Source organism: Plectropomus leopardus, chromosome 17, assembly GCF_026936395.1.
Source record: "Plectropomus leopardus strain MGB_pleo_1.0 chromosome 17, ASM2693639v1, whole genome shotgun sequence".
Taxonomy (NCBI): Eukaryota; Metazoa; Chordata; class Actinopteri; order Perciformes; family Serranidae; genus Plectropomus; species Plectropomus leopardus.
This window is the reverse complement of record NC_142192.1, coordinates 11,674,462-11,694,200: the sequence shown is the minus strand read 5'-3', so window position 1 is coordinate 11,694,200 and position 19,739 is coordinate 11,674,462. Positions and strand designations below refer to the sequence as shown.

The following is a 19,739-nucleotide window of genomic DNA, read 5'->3' as shown; positions in this document are numbered from 1 at the left end:
GTTGAGACAAAAGTTTATCAGTGTTGTTGTAGTTTCCACTTTCAGCCAGAAGATGTTACTAAGAGTCTTTTTATTTATTTATTTATTTATTTTTAACCATCATAGTATTGATTAGTAAAGTACCAATTTTCACTGCTAGTAGGAGTATCCTGCAGCTGTGTCAAAATGTTTTAAGTAAAATTAGCAAGAAAGCAGTAAACAGTACTAGACAATTACCTGAAAATAAGTTTAAAAAAAATAAAAACTACAAAAATAGAAGAAAAAATAGTTAAAATAAATAAATAAATAAATAAATTACCTAGAAAATGTGCTTAAAAATTATAATAACTCTGTGGCATAATTTTAAACATGTGATTATGATAATCATAAACATAGTTTCCCCATAAAAGCAGCACAAGAAAAGTGATATCAGTCAATGTTTCAAATTGTTAAACAAGAAAAAAATTTGCAGATTATTCATATCAGTTTACTTGATCATGTCTGGCATGTTATTAATTGTTAATCAAGTGGAAACTGATTGTAGACGGTCGCCTTACAGCTCGAACACAAGTCATACATGTGCAGTATATAATGATTCCATTATCAGATTATTCCTTCTTTTGCACGTTTCTGTTGAGATGGTTTTGGAAATCACTGCCACTGGAAAAAAAAAAAAAATCTTATAGCAACACACTTTCAGTTGTTTTTATTGAGAGTAAACTTTGCACTGACACTTTCATTTACAGTTTTGGCCACACATCAAACCTCTCTTATGGACCGACTGGGAATGTATCAAGTATAATCTATGCAAGTGCAATTTGATTAATTAATTTTTTTTAAAATTCTGAAGTGGTTGAGGGATCAATAAAATATAAACATTATATATGGAGTATAAAATGGCACAAGACCATTCCCTTGACAGCATAAATCCAATTCCAAATCAAGAAAATAAAAGAAGTAAATAATAATAATTATAATAATAATAATAAAAGCCGCACTTATCAGTCCTCCACGTCTTGCCTGACAGCACTGGATTAGTGCAACACATTAAGAGCATGCGTGTGCAAATTAAAAGACCCCTTCCTATGTCCTGTTGCAACCATGCAACCTAAAATAAATGTTCATCAAACCATTCCTCAGGAAACAATGTCTGAAATGTTACAGGCAACACCAGCTGCCCTCTCATCTCAGCAGCCTTTATAAAGTATCGCCAGCTCCTACAACCTGTCCAGCACCTTCACAGTTCAATGTTTAATACGGAGTGAAAAAAGTGTTATTTTGGGGGGGTCACTTCAGTGGAGCACTCCAGACCTCACAATTTAAAACAAGCTTAAAACCCAAAGTTTTAATGAAAAGTGATGCATTTTTTGATTGCGTATCACATCCTGTATTCCTGGCACTTTTTGTAAAGTAGAGGGAGAAATTTCAACAAAATCAAGATATCTTTACATTTGTTTGGCCTGCCATGGAAGAATAATTAAAAACACTCCATTACTATCATTTCAGTCCCAAAAGCACCAGATCATATCTCAACAAAACAGGCAGTGTTTAATTCTCTTGTAAACATTACAGTTGGGCGATAAAGTTTAAAGATAGAGGGTTCAGTGACAACCCAGGGTTCAGAGCGCTTCACCGCGTTTCAAGAAAAATCACCCAAAATGGTTGTTAATTAAAGTGGAAAGTATAAAGTGTAAATATGACAAACGAGTTCTTTTACGTAGCTCCAAAGCCGTTTTTCTCTGGGGATAACTTTAAATAAGATAAACCAGCAGGAGCGAGGACAAACGATACTAATGTGCATCAAGAACCTCAGTGAATGGCCACAGCCAAAGTGGTGTGTTCTCCTCTATCTTTCATAATCAACGCCGTTTAGCATGTTTAAAAAGTAATGACACTAATAAATACCGACAAACAAATACGACTGAAACAAAAAGGCACACAGACCCAACAACTCCGGTCTCAACTGGAAGAAAGTTCATCTCTATAACAAGCAATAAAGAAATGTTTAAAAAAGGATAAATTACAGTAAAAACCCATCTCCCGCCTATCAACAGCACACTGTACTAACCATCAGTAGTGGAATAGATATGATAAAAACAAACTAAATGAGTGTTTCCATGTATAGTATCGTCTGAAGCTTTGGCTCAGTTTTTACAACAGTTTCAATTTACAGAGAGATATTCATTCAGAAATTCTTCATCACATAAACAGAGCTCAAAAATAAGGATTGCCCAAATACAATGCCATGTTGGGCTAGTAAATCTAGGAGCTCAGGTGCTCAAGAAAAAAAAACATTAAACACATTGTTTTTTCTCCTTCTCATCTCTGAAAACTCTCACATGTGCAGTAAAATGATTGCAGATGAAGACAAATTTTACCAGCTTGAGCGGAAGCGAGTATTTCAGTTATCCTGGAAACAAGAGTTAGAATGAAAAGAAGACAAACTGTTCAGTCAGATTCTAGGTTTCTTCCGTCTATATTTACAGAAGCAGATCTTATTTCTTTATTTCTTCTATCATTCATGACTGGATCTAGATTGTTTTAATGAGAGTTTCTGTTTGACAACTAATTTAGACATTGTATGTTGAAATAAAACAGCAATTTAAATCCAGTGACACTTCATGTTGTGCTGCTGTCATACATAATTTTAGAATTATTTTTCATAAAGCATTCTGTGTCATTCTGAGGTCAAAATAGTTATTAGTCATTTTATGTTTTGACAGTCTGCTGTGAAAACTGAGCCAAAGCTGGTGTAAAATTCAGAAATGTGGATGACACTTGATTGAAAGCTCATCTTCGATATAAAGACAGAGAATTTCATGGAATAAGTAGCAGGTCGGTGAAGTGAGCAGGAAAAACAGAGGGATCAGCGCCCCTCTGACAACAAACACCCATGATGCTTAAGTAACTTTAAACAATACTCTGAATGAACAATTCTCAGCTGAGGCTGACCCCCCTGTGCAGGGGGACCGGACAATATCTCATCTTGAGTATTACAAAAGAATTATTACTGTCATAAAATCTGATAAGCACGTTGTACCAGCGTGACGTTTACTGAGCAGGCGGGTGTATCGTCGTCCTTTGTAGCCTACCAAAAGGAAAAATCAGTAGTGTGTTGGCTCTCTAACAAAGCAGGCACAGTGTGCACGAAGGTCCAAAAATCAGAATTAGGCCCTCTGATTGTACAGTACGCTAAACAAGCTCCAAAGGTTACAGTTATCGTCGTATTTGGCTCCAGGAGCTCTGAACAGGCTCTTGGTTGGGTCGGTGTCTTAATAAAAGTGAGAGTATATGAGGCAAGTTTGGATTTCAGCATGAATCAGCACCAAAACTTGAACAAACAGAGACGACAAATACAGGAAATAAATAAGAAAACAAAAAAATGTGCAGCATTTTATGTGTTATGATATCAGTAGCTTTCCACTGGTGTACTCTGCTTTAAACACTCATTTGTTTCAAAGAATATTTTGTCTGCTTTTTAGAGCAGACAAAAGCACTTAAAAAAAAAAAATTAAAAATCAAACTGCGTATGACATCATCTTTACTGGACAAAGTCCGCAGGGTTTTATGTCCTCTCTAGATACACTATAATACATACAGTAAACGCTCCAAAGACCTACATCTTTCATTGAGGCATCACTGTTTTATTGAATATTTTTCCATCAGTGCTTCTCTTTCCTCATCTCTGACTTTCTTTCACTTTCCTCTCTCTCTCTCTTCTACTTGGCTCGACCCTCTCTCTCCGCACCGTTCTGTCGCTGTCACACCAGGTGTACTTGTTCCTCCCACTCCTCAGGAGATTGGTCCTCCTCTAACTGAAGGATAAGGTCTAAGTCTCTCTCTGTGGCCGGGGCAGTGTGTACGGGACTGTTTCCACGTTGGGAGCATGAGCACGGGTGTGTGTGCGCTTCGTCCAGCGACACGTCAGCCACACACCCTGCGCCCACACCCTCCTTGCCAGCCTCTCTGTTTTCCAGCTCCAGAGTGCTGGGCCTCGACGTCTTCGGGGCCTCCGTGCCCACAGCACCTAGACAGGGACTCGCTGACCCTCCATCTGCCTCTGGCTCGCCCTCCAGGGGCTGCCAGATAGGGGCGGGGGTCGCGTCCCTCGAGGTCTGGCTCTCTGATTCAGTCTCAGTGTGTGTGTCGGGGGAGGAGTCGGTTTCTGTGGTGGGCGGGGACGGGATGAGGGCCAGGCTCTGCGGGTTGTTCTGGGGGTTGATGTTGTTGTTAAACCAGGCCATGATGTTGTCCAGCAGCTGGGCACTGGCGGTGGGGTCCAGGGGCTCCAGACTCTGAGGGTCGCTGGGGGTGAAAGGGCCCCCCGGGGGGATCACCGGTGAAAGCAGCAGCTCCGGCTCGAGCTCTGGAGACGGGAGGCACAACTGGGTAGGCGGCTGCGGGTCAGATTTGGATGGGCGTTCAAGAGCGTAGGCGGCAGGGCGCTCCTGAGTGTAAGAGCTACTGTGTTCTGGGCAGGGGGTGTAAGAGCTGTCTGGTTTTGGGGTGCTGTCATACGTGGCTGCATGTTCCCGGTTACATGAACTGGGATGGGCGGGGTTTTGGTTGCGTTCAAGTGCGCAGGAGGCAGTGTGTTCAGCCTCAGCCAAATAACCACCGGAGTGGCAGTAACTGGGATCTGTAATGGTGATATGGTCGAGCACATATGGGGCGTTCAGTGCACTCTGGTCTGGTCTATGGCTGCAGTCGCTGTACGCAGGTTCGATGCTGTAGGGAGCGGTGAGTGCACTGTGACTGTACGTGTGGTGGGAGCAGAGCTGCTCCTGTGTGTGTGTGTCCAGCTCATAAGGAGTGGTTATGTTCCCCAGTTTCATAAGGCTGTCTCCCAGCTCCAGCAGCTCTGCACTGAGGGAGGGAGGTGGGGGAGGCAGGGGGAGGGAGTTTGATGGGGGAGGCTGGGAGGTGGAGTCTGTCCTGTTAGGGGGGCGAGGAGGATCCAGGAGAGAAGTGGGGAACGAGGAGCCTCTGGCTCCTGGAGGACCGTCTGTGTTGAGGGATTGCAAAGCAACATCAGCCAGATCGCCCGCAGTACCCGGCCTCCTCTCCTGTCCTCTGTCCAGTCCACGATCCAGCTCCACTCTACCCTCCATCCCACCCTCCAGACCCCGCTCTCTGCGGGACTCCTGAAGGGACAGCTGGATGGCCAGCAGGATGTTTGGGTCGTCTTCGTCCAGCGAGCCCAGTGCTCTCCTGCGGCCCTCACTTCTCTCTGGACCTTCTGGAACACAGAATATCACATTAAAACAAGGACTGCTTTGTAAAGCTTGATTACAAATTGATCCCAGTGATCAATGTCTCCGTGTGCTTCGACCAAAACTGATTCATGGGGCAATAACTTAAAATCTCATTTGCTGGTTGTCTGGTGCAGTGCCCAATCAAAATTTATAAATCTAGGCGAAGGCTGGAGCTGGATTAGGACCTAGAGTTTGTGCACTAAATGTACTGTATGTAAAGGCCCTGATGATCACACCAATAATCCCCTATTATTCTGAATATGATAATATTTTGAATTTGATGCAGGTCATGTAAACAGCATATTCTGCTTAGATATTCAAATCAGGCCATTTTCTGAATTCAACATTTCTCTATGAAGAGGTGGGATATTCCAGTATTATTCAGGTTTCAGGACCAGTATTTGTAAACAGCCAATTTGGAATATTTGTCTCAAATGGGGTTTTCACCGCAGTTTGCAACACGTGGCCTCTCGTTTGTTTGCTGTCGGGGCTGTGCGTTTTCACGGGTATGTTGTAAATAAACAGCCTCACAAACAGTTTGTAAGGCTGTGGGGTAGAGATGGACACAATAAAAAAATACCATGTTTCTGGTTGCAAAGAGAAACACTCCTGTTTTTAAACTTTATGAAAGACTTAGATATCAAGGGGTTTTAGGTAACGCGCAAATATCACAGCATCGACCTTTTCAAGAAGATGAAGGAAGGAAAAAGGGAGGCCAACAAGTCTGCCAAAAGAAAATGTAAAAAAAACTCATATTTTGATGCAGGGAAGCAAAATGACAAACTTCCCCATATTTTGACATGATAAACGACATGTTAGAGCACATTAATCTTGTTAACTGTGTCTTAGAAATAAGGGCAAAAACTGGACTATTATGTGCATGTAAATGAAATCAATGTTGGGTCATCAGTAACCATCTGTCGCCTTAGTTTTTGTGCCGTGCCCCGCACCATTGGCTCTATCTAGCCCTTGCCGGCTTTTTCTTCTGGCTGATTCACCATGTTGACTTAGTTTCTGACCCAGCAGAGCCTGTCAGTGATTGAAATCAATCTGATGATAGAACTGGAGGAGAACTGTGAGGAAAGCAAACAAACAGCTAAAGTCAAGAGGGTGTGAAATCAAATCGAACTTGTTAGATAAGATTATTTTTTAGTCATTGAGCTCTTTTGCAGAAATGGTTTGGAATCGTTTGTAATTGTTCGCTGGTGCACGGCAAAGATTATTTGTTCCTTCAACAGTGGGTTTTTGTTGTTAATGTGCTAAATGGCTAACTAGCATCTTGAATCCGTCCTGTTGGTCTTCTGGTTTCTCTTTATGAATGACAAATACAGACTGCTGTTATGGAGAATTATTCCCTCTCACGCAGGCGCAGAATGTTCATGCTAGTTGGCTGATGGAGGTAGACTTTGAAGTGCGGTCAAGTGCAACTTTTTGGCTGAGACGCAGGTGACATGAAGTAACAGTCGGCCTTTGTGCCCCTTGTACTTTGATGTCAGTTTGGTGTGTCTAGGCCTTTAATGATAATGGTACCTTTACAGCGCAACATTGAGTTCATTGCCAAAATTCCCCATACTGTATATTATACACCGTTCTTGTAATAAAGGGATTTGTATGAGGCTTAAATAAAACCTTTGGCAGACCTGTGTTGTCACTCCTCCTGCTGGTCTCTGGTGTGTTGCTGCTGCTTCTAAGGTTGTGCAGACTCAGCATGTCTCCTCTGCGCCGTGGTCTGTGTCTGCGGCGGTACTGGATGTCAGCATAATCCTGCAGACAGCGATTCAAGCTGGGTTATTACAAAATCAACTCTACAGGCTGGGTTGTAAGTCTATTTTATCATCGAGCAGGTTCACAATCTTCAGCACAGGAAAACAGAGCTCATGCATATGCACAAAATACCAGGAACTATAATGCCTTACCTGTGACGGTCTCTCCCTTTGATCTACTGCTCCCAATACAGAGTGACGACTCCCCATCTTAAAGCACATAAGCAAACTAAGTCAGCTGCAGCCGTAGTCATGCATTTAGATGACCTCATATTGAAGTGGGTCACTAAGCGCAGGTTTAGGGAACAGCATTAGCTGGGCATGAACCAAATAGTTAGCAAACAGCAAAAGGTTGTATGACAGTGTACAGTTTGACCGTTTACCTCAGGGGAGGCAAAGCCGAGGTACTCCCAGTCCCATGATCCTCCGGGGTAACTTAAACAAACACAAACAGAAGAATGTTTGCTCACAGTGACACACACAGCAGATAATAAATTCATTTTTCAGTTTTAATAGTTTGTAAACAAATAGTTATACATTTAAATGAAGTAGTATGTGCTTTCTGAGTATGTGCGAGTGTGTGTTGCATTACTTCCTGCGGGGAGGATCAGGAGAATCGTTAGGAGCGACGCCTCGGGCCACTGACGCCAGGAACTCTTGCCTCTTCTGCTGCACCAGACGGGCCGCACTGATTATCTTGTGGCAGGGAGTCCTCAGGTACGGACGATTGACTTTCTGGGCCAAATCCTCCACAACCATCTCAAGGTCTGTCTGAGGAGAGAAAATACAGACAACATGTTCACTTCCATCTACTCAGAGACTTGAAATTTAAAATGGATTTACTGTCATCATATTTCTCTTCTACTACAGACCAAACAGGAGCTGATTATTCCTTATCTTACTGGAGATTTGGAAGCTTGTTTGAAAAGTAATTGAAATGGACCACTGGTGGTTCAAATATTTTTGCAAAGCTCTGCTCTGTTTTACTCGACTTAATATCAATCACTGCAATCTCAAAATGTTGCATGACTAAATGAAACATCATCAAATTACTGCAAGGGAGAAAATGTGAACACCTACAATAAAAACACTCATTGTGGGGTAGGACTGGTGGTCGATGCTATCATCCATCGCCTATGGCTGTCAGTTGACCACTGAGCATCGTGATTTAAGAGCCACTACCCCCCTTTTCCACAATGCCACCAAGGCGCGGGTTTGTGGTGGCGCTAAAAGCATTTGTGCTTAGAAACTAACAATTCTGATTTATCTACCAGATGATTTGTAGGCTGCCAGAGGGGTGTAGTTGTACACTTTTTAGTGACCAAGTTTGGCACCATCACTGTGAAGATTGGCCACATCCATTGAGCTGACAGCTCTTCTTTTGTTTGTTTGTTTGTTTTTTTATTCACTGGTTACATTGTGTAACTATCACAGGTTCCAGTAGGCAGGTCAAAAAGTGGCAAACAGTGTTCTGAGTAAGTCATCAATACTTAGGCCTTCAGAAACATTGAATGCAAGAGTACACCTACTCTTCCCCTCTCAGTGTTTCTCTCTCAAACGACACTCACACACAGACACACACACACCTAGAAGAACGCCACAACACTCAGTCCTAATTGTCTCTGTCCTAACAATTGTGCTACTGTAGCATAAACTGTGCATTAAGTTGGCAGTTTGGAGGTCCATTCTGGTTCGGGTGGTTTAATTGGTAATGTTTGCCCCGGGATGTTAAACCGCACAAAATACAGATTATAAAATTCTTTAGCACTATAAAATGTGGTATATTAAAAAGATTATAAATTATTTCTGATTCTGATATTAAAAAGAGCTTTGTGCAAAATGACTGAAGAATATTAATCATATACAGTAAATACAGTATCTCACTACTCCAGGCTGAATCTCTGAATATTTGTGTGGATATTTATGGTCCTCAGCGGACGAGTGATTTTTTTTTAACATTTCACCTGATGTTTGGAGTTACTATCAAGGCAAAACACAAATCTGAGTATTAGAAAATGAAACCTAAAGGCCAGATTACCACAAAATTCACAAACAGTACTCTATTTGTTTAAACCAGTTTAGCCAGCCCGTGTGGTCAAATGAACAAGGGTGTCTTTAGGGATCATCAGAGGAGCTTTTAACTTGTTTGTCTTGTTTATGTCACAGATATGTGCTAGATTACCTGCATGAGCTCAAATATCTCTTTCTGGGTGCTGCCTTGCTGCAGGAAGAAGCCGTATGGGTAAGAGCACTTCAGGACGCGTCGTGTCTTCAGCAGCTCACATACACCGTCCTCAATGAACCGCGTGTCTGGAGGAGTGCCTTCACCTGGACCAAACAAGCCAGGATTACAATGCAGACAGGATTCATGTATAATGACAAAAAAAATCAAACTGCTTTATTCACCTTCTATCATATAAGAAGACTTACGGCAAATGAAGGCTCTGCTCAGCTGCTCCATCTTTTCCTTAGCTGTTTTCAGTAATTTCTGCTCCAACTAACAGAGGAGAGATGAGAATAAAGATTTCCAATATTTTATGATTATCAGATTGTAATGTACTAGTGCAGTGCCCATTCAAAAACATGCCTGTTCACGATGGGCCAATTGCTTGGAAGATTATTAATTGTTGACTGTTATCAACCACACTATACAAAAGACACTTAAACGCTTTCACAACACTTCTACACTGCAAGGGCCAGCCCCTCATCAGATGCTGTGGAAACTTCACTGGCGCTGTTTAAGTAGCCACTAGCACTTGCACGTGTTTGATTGTCGTCCACTTCAGTTTCAACAGGACTGCTCAAAATATTTTCCTCCTGATCCGCCCTTCTCCAACTAAAAATTGAAGCTACATTTGGAGTATTTTTAAACCATTCATGCCATCACAGTTTAGCTTGTAATTGAAGAGGGATGTATGCTCCCGCTTCATCAACATGACTATGTAGCAGTCTGATACCAAAACAAAAATATTACAGGAAAGTAAAGATGCAATGAGCGATCAGCCAGAGAGTGGACGATCTTCAGCTTGATCTGCAATGACCAGTGACCTGCCGGTCTGTCTCAGATACAGCCGCTCCCATGTAGATCAAATTTACATGCATGTGCAGCATGATGGTTCATGTCGCAAACAGCTGCACAGACAATAACAGATCATTGTCAGAGCCACTGCAACCCGTTCTCAAAAGTTGTAGTTAATTCCCATGCATGCTGTATGTGGTTTGAAAGCTACCATGGTGAGCTAACTAGCAGACTGGGGTATTGATAAGTAGCTCAAATGTGTAGCATATCGAAGCTAATCACTATCTGTTTCATTTAAGTAAAATGAAGATGCTAAAACACTTAGCTTCTCAGCCCAGCAGGTTTAAGTCAAATATGTCTGTTTATATTGTCAGTTAGCTTAGAAAGAAATGAAATATATGTGTCATTTGAGAACAGCTAACAATTTGGTACGAGGCTTTTACTGGGAACAAAAATTACATCAACAGTGTTTGAAATATTTGAGTTTGCTTACAGTGAAACATCTCTAGTCTCCCTTTCTGCATCTGCTCTTAAACGTACTGTAGTGAGTGACATAGTATAATAGTAATTTAATAGGGAGCCCCTCTCAATACTCTATACAATGTGTACATAATACACTACTAATAAATATGTCCCATAGATCCCAAGAACACCTACTCAACATTGCACATTCTTGGGTCCTCAGCAGTACACTCACTAACTGTTAAGTGGTTCAGATGAATGGTTACTGAGAAAATTGAAGGACGGACAGATAGACGGACTCCTTCCATTTTTGCTTTGTGCCTCAAGAAACAAAAGCTTTTCAGCTTTTTGGTGTTATAAATGCGTGTGTATGAGTAGAGAGCGTTTTACCTTATAACTGTGTTCATGGTTCTTGAAGCGAGTATAATAGTGCATGAAACGATCCAGCTCCTGAAAACTTTTGTGCTTCTTTTCTGCCTGTAACAAAAAAGCAACTCGATTTCACTCAAATGGCTTGGTGTGTGTCTGTGTGTGTGTGTGTGTGTGTGTGAGTACATTAAATGCTGTAGGGCATGTGAACATGAGCTTCAACAACATATCATCTGACAGATGAATGGGTAGTTGTAGCTCTTGCAGGTGGAAATGTGAGCAGGAGAATGTTAGTTTGTGTGGATATATTCTGTGTGCATCTTGACATTAATGAGAGCTTTTGAGTGTGTTAATACCTCGACAGTCATCTCTTTGGACTGCTCCTCTAGCTGTTGAATGACCTCATAGCGAGTGCAGCGATAGTAGCCTCCTGTCGACGAACTGTGCTTCTTCCACTCCTCCAGACAGATCCAACAGAAGTCATACTTGCACTACAGCGAGAGTCAGAGAGCAGAGTTAGTTTCATAATTGTGATCAAAACACAGTAAACCATGATATAAATATACAGAATTATTAAACCTGTGTGACCTGAACTCATTATCTGTGCAAATGACGACACACAGCAAACAGTCAGATTAATGTGTTTACCTTGGCACACTGCATATGGTTGCAGCCCTCATTCTTCTGTATGGGCGACTTGCAGTTGGCACATGGTTTTGAGTTGGTCAACAGCCACAGGCAGTTAGCAGCATCCTCATAGGCCTCACTCACACCTGCCACTGTAGAAACACACACACCCAGACACACACATTAGCAACACATCAATTGTCCAACACCTGTCCTGCAGAGACACAAAAAATATCAATGACTTGAACACCTGCCACCACATTAAAAAGTATATCAGAAACATCCTAGTAGGCCGTCCTGACACCTGTTAACTGCCTTGTTGTGGTGCCAGCTTACTGAGGTGGAGCTAAACTGATCCCCAGTAATATGGAGCAATACACAAACAACACAGGAAACAGACGTACACTCCTCAGGCTTCATCTCTGTGACTTTCTGGAGCCAGTTCCTCCACATCTGACAGTCACATGGCTCGTGGGCCTCGCCAAGGCACTCCCTGCAGACACGAAGGGTGATAAACACAGAATTAGGTACAGTAAAATACAATTAACTGAGGCTGAAGAACCTTGTCACTCATTTATAGAAAGAGAAGCAGAAAAACAGAAAAGGCAATGGGAAGAAGTTCTGATAAGATTTTGTTGGCTTGGCAGAGAACAAAAATATAATAGATGCCTCGCAGTTTTTAGGTCAGCAACACAGTGGCCTATCCTTCCAGCTGTGTCGAGTGTGCAAGTATGTGTATACAGCCAATAAATCCCACAGTGTACCAGCAGAAGAGGTGACCCTTGCCACAATCGACAGCTGGGGAGGGAAGCAGGGGGAAACTGTGCGGGTCACTGTCCCCTGGGCCTGGTCGGGTTAGCCGCACCGCCCGCTCACATCGTGCTGCAGGACACCATCGGATAGCAGGATTGTTCTCTACAAATGCCTGTAAAAGGGAGGGAGAGAGAAGGAGATAAGTGATAGAGGATTCAGAGGTGGAGGAGGAAGAAGAGAATACAAGACAGGAGGGAATGTACAGAGCAGAAGTGATCAGGAAATGCCAAAAAACAGGAAGAGAAAAGCAGAAACAAAGAGAATTTCATACAAATATGAAAAGCATTCTTTAGCTGTGGTAAACCTTAATGAGAACATGTGTGTGTGTGTGTGTGTGTGTGTGTGTGTGTGTGTGTGTGTGTGTGTGTGTGTGTGTGTGTGTGTGTGTGTGAGAGATGTTTTTTTGTTTTTTTTTACCTTGATGTCAAACTGTAGATATCGCTGGTCCATCTCTCTGGAAACTACACTCTCTATCACATGCACCGGCACCAACTGGTAGCACTCATAGGCCGGGCAGAAGATGTTGTGTGCGTCACCCTCCTGAATCTTTACATTGAGGAACCTGAGAGACACACAAATACACACACGCACGCACACACACGTCAAGTATGAAGGAACATGCTCCGTTGTTGTTGTTGCTGTTATTATAATTGTCTGTTTATTCATCCGACGATTAATGTACGGTCAAGAATTTGCATTTCCTAGAATAGCAAAGACATGGCCCATCCTACTCTCCCTTTGATTGTAAGGGATTGTAATATTTGTTGCCTTTGCTGTTTGAATTGGTTAGGTTTAGGCAAGAGGAGCGAGATTGATTAGGGTAAAAACAGAGTAAGCCAATCAGAGGCACAGTAAGGCAGAGTAGTTCATGCCTTTGCTATCCTAAATAATGCAAATATGCATACAGTATATGATGAATTTCCAAAAGGACTGACAAATATCAATCTGTCTATCCATCTCTCTATCTATACACACAAACAAAGGTCCCTACCCTTCCCAGCATGCTCTGCAGAACTCATGTCCACAGGACATGTCCACTGGATCCTCAAACACTGAGATAGAGCAGAGACAGATTCCACACTGCAGGCAGAGAGAAAATAAACACATGATGTGACGTGTTGGCGCTTAATAATATCATGGTGATACATAACAAATTGCTACATATAACATTAACTTGAAACACTTTTTACTATGTTGTTTTCATAATCATGAGACAGGAATGGACAAAATAATCTATGAAACATGATGCAAAGCAAAATAAGAACTTGCAATTTGTTAAGATTGTAGTATATCTTTATTACTGCAATCATGTAGTGATATTACAGCCATCCAATATTATTATTGCAATTTTTCCAAAGGCCCGATTTGCAGGCAGACAAGTGCTGGGTGTGTAATTGCCCGTTGATTGGTCAAGAGAGAATCGTCACTCTTGCCCTATAGGGACAAACAATTCTGCTATTTTCAAAATCCCCTTGATTGTGACAGAGACTGTAAAAAAACTACATAACTTCTCTTTTTTGTTCTGAAAATGATGGTGTAAACCCCAATCCATGGATGATCAGCAAGGCAGAAATGTTGCTAGATGGACCAGTGATGCGGCTATCACCATCTAGTAACAACCCCTGTCTACATTTCATGCAGAAGGAGATCAAGGTTTTCGGTGCATGTTCGCACAGGTTATGTACCAGTTCTAAGGGTAATTTCAGGGTTATTACACCTGACTCAACAGTGGACAAGAGGCTGATGTTGATGTGGAGGGATTATTGATAGAAAGATGGTCTATGACCTCCTTTGCTTTGGTAAGATTAGACATTAACCTTCTATTATCAAAAAAATAAGACAGTCCAACTGATAAGACCAGTCTGCGATGTCTTTACACACTGCAGTCGTTTAATTAATGTCATCCATTAACATGACTCTCATTTAGATACAGGGGATATTGTGGCAGGTTTTATATTTAGACTAAAATCAAACAGGTCATTGAAAACTCTTAATTACATGTGGTACTCAAGGAAATTGTGATTTACAATAACCCTTGCACCACAACCTAACAATCCCCTATTAATGAACAAAATCATTCCATTCACAAAACAACATTTTCTGCATCTTTAATTTAAAAAAATGATTCCAGTTAAAAACTAATCATTGAGTGAATGTCTTACTGAAGCCAGGCCCTCCTCTCCAGGTGTGAGGCAGCTGTCGGTCGGGGAGGTGAGGGTGAGTGTGAGGGGTGAGCGCGGGGTCCTAGGGGTGCGAGGTGAGGGAAGGGTGTCCCAGGCATTGTACCCACTGGGTGGTGGGGTGGGCATGGTCACACCTGAGCGCTGGCAGCAGCCCTCAGCATCTGACATCCAGGCCTCCAGCAGCTTTTCCCTGTCCCAATCTGAGAGAGAAGTTACACACATTTAGAGGCAAGGAATATGCATTCAGTTTTCTCTTAATATTGCACCGACAGTGCTGTGAGAGTTTGTGAACGTCTCATGAATGTCATCTTTCACACACCATGTGCTCGGAGCAGGGCCTCAGCGGTGAAGAGGGGGGCTTGCAGCATGTCTGCCGTCTCTACTATCAGCATGTCCTTCAGCCTGCGCAGGTCCTGAATCTTCAGTCCCTCATAAGGCTGAAATGTTACAGAGACACAGAGATGAAGGAAGAGTGAGACATAAAAGAGAGACAGGAAGCAATGGGAAGAATGAGAAAGAGAGGGCAAGAGATGTTAAGATGGAAAGAGAAGAGGAAAATTTAACAAAAATATGAAAAGTATGAGATTGAGATACGTTAAAGAAGTGAAAAAGATAATGTGAGAAAAATGGAAAGGACAGGGATGTGGGGCAGCAGGGGTTGGGGGTTGGTAGTGGTGGGAAAGAGAGATTAAGTATTAGCATAGATTTGGCTGCAGGAAAGGAGATCAAACTGCTATCAGTTGGCAGCAGCCCCTGCTGTAAGACTGCACTGGTGCCCTCTGTCTAACAAGGAGCCTGAGAAACACAGGGCGAGGTGTGTGCACATACATACTTATATTACTATAATAAAAACCAGTGTAAAAAGGACAAAAAGACATTTTTTAGTGTGTCTGTATCACATTTCCCTCTGCAAACACAGACTGATAAAACAGACTTTTCATAAATATTAAGGATAACTTCCATGACCATAAAAGTTTTCAATCATGTGCCAGCGGCCACAAACAAATATATGTGTGGGAAACCCTGGGAACGACTCAAATAAGTCCGTCATGGATGTGAGTTGGTGTGACAAAGTGACATCAAACCCTTATTAGTATGATTACGTTATTAGTATGTATGTTTTTGTCTGGTATTAACATGTTTTTTGGGTAATGCGATCACAAGTTGACAGCGCCAAATACAAGTGAAAAACAACCACCAAGACATATTGTGATCCAATCTCTCAAAACACCTGCAGAGGTATTTTAAGATGCATTTGAGCACATAGCTTTTGTAGTGTAAATGCATATGTCTTGATGTGTCCCCAACAAGGACTACGTCATCAATACAGGACATGGTAGTTGTTTAGCGACTGTGCGCATGCTTTATAACATTACCATTTAACGATGAGTTAAAAGTAAAGTGTTGCATGACCGTGTTGGATGTGTTAAACTTTGATGACAGCGATATCTCCGGCTGTCACAAAACAACTATTAATGTGAATAGCGAGCATGCTATAGAGTGTGGACATTGTAACTGTGCACGGGGGCCTTTGACCCTCTAGCCTAAGTGATGTAGGCAACTAAATCTGCACACCAGTGGTCTCCTTTACATTTGTGCGCAGATTATCAAAATGCATGTTAATACCAGGTGTAAGCAGGCTCTTTAATAATCATCTAAATTACCATGTAAAAATTCATCCATGTCACACAGCAAATCATAGCAATTACATCAACAGGAAGGCCCAGGATTCAAGGTTTCCCAGGCATGATACTGTAAGGACATTCCTTGTGAAATTAATGTTTAAAAATGGCAAAACTGACTGACTAAGATCTGCAACCTTAAAAGGCATAAAAATAACAGTTTTATTTTCAGTTTATCAGCCCAGCCAGCAGGAAACCCCCAGATCTCGTAACTGAGGTCTCACCTCCTTGTACTGCAGCAGGTTGGTTTCACCATGTGCGTCTGTGTTTGACTGCTGAGCTGAAGAGGAGGAGAAAACCATCTGTGACTCCAGGCTGAGGGCCAGCTCGGTGTGGTGATGCCGCTCGGCGTGGTCACATGGCGTCAACTTGTCCTCATCCTCCACAAAAAGGTCCGCCTCACTCTGGATTAGCAGCTACAGGGAGGAAAGAGAGAACAAAAGGAATGGGAGAAAAAAAAGAAGAGAAATGTATAATGGAGAGGGACAAGAAATTGAAGGAACTTGCAACAAAAGGGAACAAAGGAAGCGAGAGGCAAGCGCAAGTGGAGCAGACAAAAAGAAAACAGGAGGAAAGATGTGATGGCATAGAACAGAAAAGAAATACGAGAAAGGGAAGTAGACAGCGACGTGTGAGAGATGAGGGAGAAAAACGATAATGAGAGGAAAGGGAATAAACACAAGAGTCACAAGGAAGTTTAGTGAAATGAAGAAAGATTGAGGTGAATAAAAGAGGAAAGGGAATGAAAAGAGATGTGTTCAAACTTTTTATCCTAAAATGCTAATATCTGGGTTACTTTTCCCCTGGCAGCCCATATCAGAGTTGAGCTCAATTTTCTTTCAATTCAGGAAGTGGATTTTCTTCCTAATTCAAAAGCTGTAATACCTTGAAAAAACAAGGGAAGCACTACTTGGATCTGACAGTAATGAAACATAAAGCAGATGCTCCCGATGCAAGGACTGGCATAATGCTGTCTACAGATTCTACTGGCTATAAAATCGAATCACACAGAGCACAGACAGATCTGCCAAACAGAGACAAAGCTCCTCCTAGTTCAACAGTGGTCTGCACACTTTCTCTCACCTCCACACAGCTCTTCATGCCTGCAGCGGCAGCATAGTGCAGACAAGTGCTGTGGTGATTGTCGGTGGCGTTGACATTGGCCTTCTCGTACTGGCCTCCCTCCAGCCTGGCCCCTGTCCAGCTCAAGATCATCTGGCGGAGCAACCCGCATCACACACACACACACACACACACACACACACACACACACACACACACACACACACACACACACACACACACACACACACACACACACACACACACACACACACCATTAATTTGCATGTCAGCTTTGTCAAGACACTTTTTTTGCGCACCAGCATGAATGTCGGTCTGTGTTTTCGTACCTGCAGGCAGTCTGCGCGACGCTGCTCGTCCCTCTGGGGCCGGGCCAGTCGTGGCGACAGTGCTCCCTCTGGCAGCAGCAGGATCTGCGGGCCTTGGCACAGCACGTGGAGGCACGTTTCGTTGTGCACATTACGCTTGTTGGGGTTCCCCTCTTTACTGAACAGAAAGGACCTGTACGATGCAGGCAAGAAGGAAGCAATTAAATAAAACCAGAGAAGGATTACAGGACGAAATAGAGGAGTTCAGAAGTGAGGTGAGGCAAGAACTGATGGCTAGGTCTGACATCTTCTGCTCGTTTGTCGATTGTTTGGAAGATATGTTATGTATGTAATTTTCGCACTGGTCAGAAAATCGCTGGTGTTGCTTCTATAAATCTGTGTGTCTGGCAAAACATTTGTTTTTTTCCATCTGAAAATGTCCAGCTGGGAGCATTAGAGCACTGTGTGCAGTGTTTTCTTTAGCCAAGATGCTTTGGTTGCGTCTGCTTGCAATGATACCAAATATCTGAGGATGTAAGTATGTCAGCACATGGTAGAGAACCTGCTCTGGCTGGTGCTCTGGATATAGGGAAGACTAAAGCACATGGCAGGGTTCCCACAAATTTTCTTATTCTTCTTATTCTTATTAATTTCTTATCAAAAATGAAAAAAGAAAAAATTCTTGCCCCATTTGCAATGCGTTTAACTCTATTCAAACATAATTCAAGTTAGCAGGCCTACATGAAAGTAGAAATGTAAAGCAGAAAATAATATTGTAACAATTTTGATTCCACACAACAAAATGTTATGGAAACAGAATGCCTGGAAAATAGGATTTGAAAACTTTTCAAGGTTTTCCACGACCATGGAAACCCTAAAATAAGGATAGAGGACGGACACGTCGCTCTATGTGGCCAGCAGTTGTTCAGCTCTTGTACACGCAAGATGTGACGGTTTGGCCGTTGTGGTATTTGTCCCACCCAATCTCCCCCATGATTGGACAGTTGGGTAAAAAACGACAATGACAAGCTGAGCATTTTCTCCAAAGCAATGGTGCTAAACCAAAGTTGAACACTTTTCAACTATTGGTGACAAGAAAACAGTAAATGTGCATCGCTCAACGCCTCGTCACACTAACAGTGTTTGTAGCATGGTGTATGCGCAGCACTCAAATTGAAAAGCGTTAAAAACAAACAAACAAAAAAACGCTGGCCTCAAGAAAGTTAATCAAGTTCACTGTGGCAGAGATAATGTGCAGATTTATTTTAGTCAAACAGCTGGTAGAGATACAGTAGATTTTTCTTTGTTTGACTTCAGCCCGACTGAGGGCAACAGAATGAAATCTTAAATCAGAGGGTGAAAGGGAAAGGTGGAGAGAAAAAGTGAAGCTACTAGAGAGAGACAGATGTGGAGGGGGGAGTACATGGAGGGATGAGTGGAGATGACATGAGCTATGGTAGTTCGATGGACTGTGAGATGAGCCTTAGTGGGTAAGAAGAGCAGTAGAGAGAGGGAGGAGCATAAAGATGGCAGAGTATTGACAGTTTCTGTTAAACATCGCTGAGATAATGGACATGCTGGCTGGCCGCTGCACACGCACACACACAAACGCACACACAAATGCGCACACACACACAAACGCGCACACACACTAACGCGCACACACACTAACGCGCACACACACACAAACGCACACGGTGATGGATGTGCAAGTTGCACCAAGAGTCAGGCTGTGGTTGCAGTTCTTTTTCGAAAATACTTTTGCTCTGCTCTTTGTCTGTCAAAACCTCCATTTACTGATTAGCTTCCTACTCTTTCATTTGGCTCCACCTATATTCTGTTTTTTCCTCTTCAAGTTTCTTCCTGCGTCTCCACTTCCATCTTTCCTTTTCTATCCTACCTTTGTTTTTTTCCCTCTCTGCAATTTCCTTTTCCATGGAGTGTCCCTGGAATGAAAACCTAAAACCCAGAAATAAATTAACATTGCATCACTCCTGGTTACCTCATCTCAAAGTCATTGTTTTTGTTTTTTTTTTTCAAATGGGTTTTTGGTTAGACGTCTGAAATAAGGTCTGTGGTTAAGACAAGCTTGAGAGACTTTTACGTTTTGTTCTGTAACTTAAAATACGTAAGTAAATACCCTATTTGTGAATTTTGAAGCCTTTCTGTATTTTTAAAAAGGCAGTTGCATGGACG

General features: G+C 42.3%; 1 protein-coding gene across 3 annotated transcripts in view; it reads right to left on the bottom strand.

The window, feature by feature from the left end:
- Nucleotides 1-670: 670 nt before the first annotated feature.
- LOC121957506 (ankyrin repeat and IBR domain-containing protein 1-like) overlaps nucleotides 671-19,739 on the bottom strand; it is a 28,921-nt gene continuing 9,852 nt past the window's right edge. Inside the window, exons 3-21 of one of the 3 annotated variants that reach the window (XM_042506110.2) lie at nucleotides 17,565-17,736; nucleotides 17,236-17,367; nucleotides 16,377-16,568; nucleotides 14,790-14,907; nucleotides 14,450-14,670; nucleotides 13,279-13,367; nucleotides 12,705-12,849; nucleotides 12,239-12,399; nucleotides 11,879-11,967; nucleotides 11,496-11,626; nucleotides 11,204-11,338; nucleotides 10,869-10,955; nucleotides 9,428-9,494; nucleotides 9,180-9,325; nucleotides 7,590-7,768; nucleotides 7,381-7,432; nucleotides 7,151-7,207; nucleotides 6,875-6,998; nucleotides 671-5,218 (exon numbers count right to left, since the gene is read on the bottom strand). In XM_042506110.2, coding sequence (XP_042362044.1) covers nucleotides 3,741-5,218; nucleotides 6,875-6,998; nucleotides 7,151-7,207; nucleotides 7,381-7,432; nucleotides 7,590-7,768; nucleotides 9,180-9,325; nucleotides 9,428-9,494; nucleotides 10,869-10,955; nucleotides 11,204-11,338; nucleotides 11,496-11,626; nucleotides 11,879-11,967; nucleotides 12,239-12,399; nucleotides 12,705-12,849; nucleotides 13,279-13,367; nucleotides 14,450-14,670; nucleotides 14,790-14,907; nucleotides 16,377-16,568; nucleotides 17,236-17,367; nucleotides 17,565-17,736 — 3,775 coding nt within the window. In that variant the 3' untranslated portion in view covers nucleotides 671-3,740. The remainder of the gene's footprint in view (nucleotides 5,219-6,874; nucleotides 6,999-7,150; nucleotides 7,208-7,380; nucleotides 7,433-7,589; nucleotides 7,769-9,179; nucleotides 9,326-9,427; nucleotides 9,495-10,868; nucleotides 10,956-11,203; nucleotides 11,339-11,495; nucleotides 11,627-11,878; nucleotides 11,968-12,238; nucleotides 12,400-12,704; nucleotides 12,850-13,278; nucleotides 13,368-14,449; nucleotides 14,671-14,789; nucleotides 14,908-16,376; nucleotides 16,569-17,235; nucleotides 17,368-17,564; nucleotides 17,737-19,739) is intronic. The other 2 variants (XM_088090895.1, XM_042506112.2) reach the window with 2 other exon arrangements.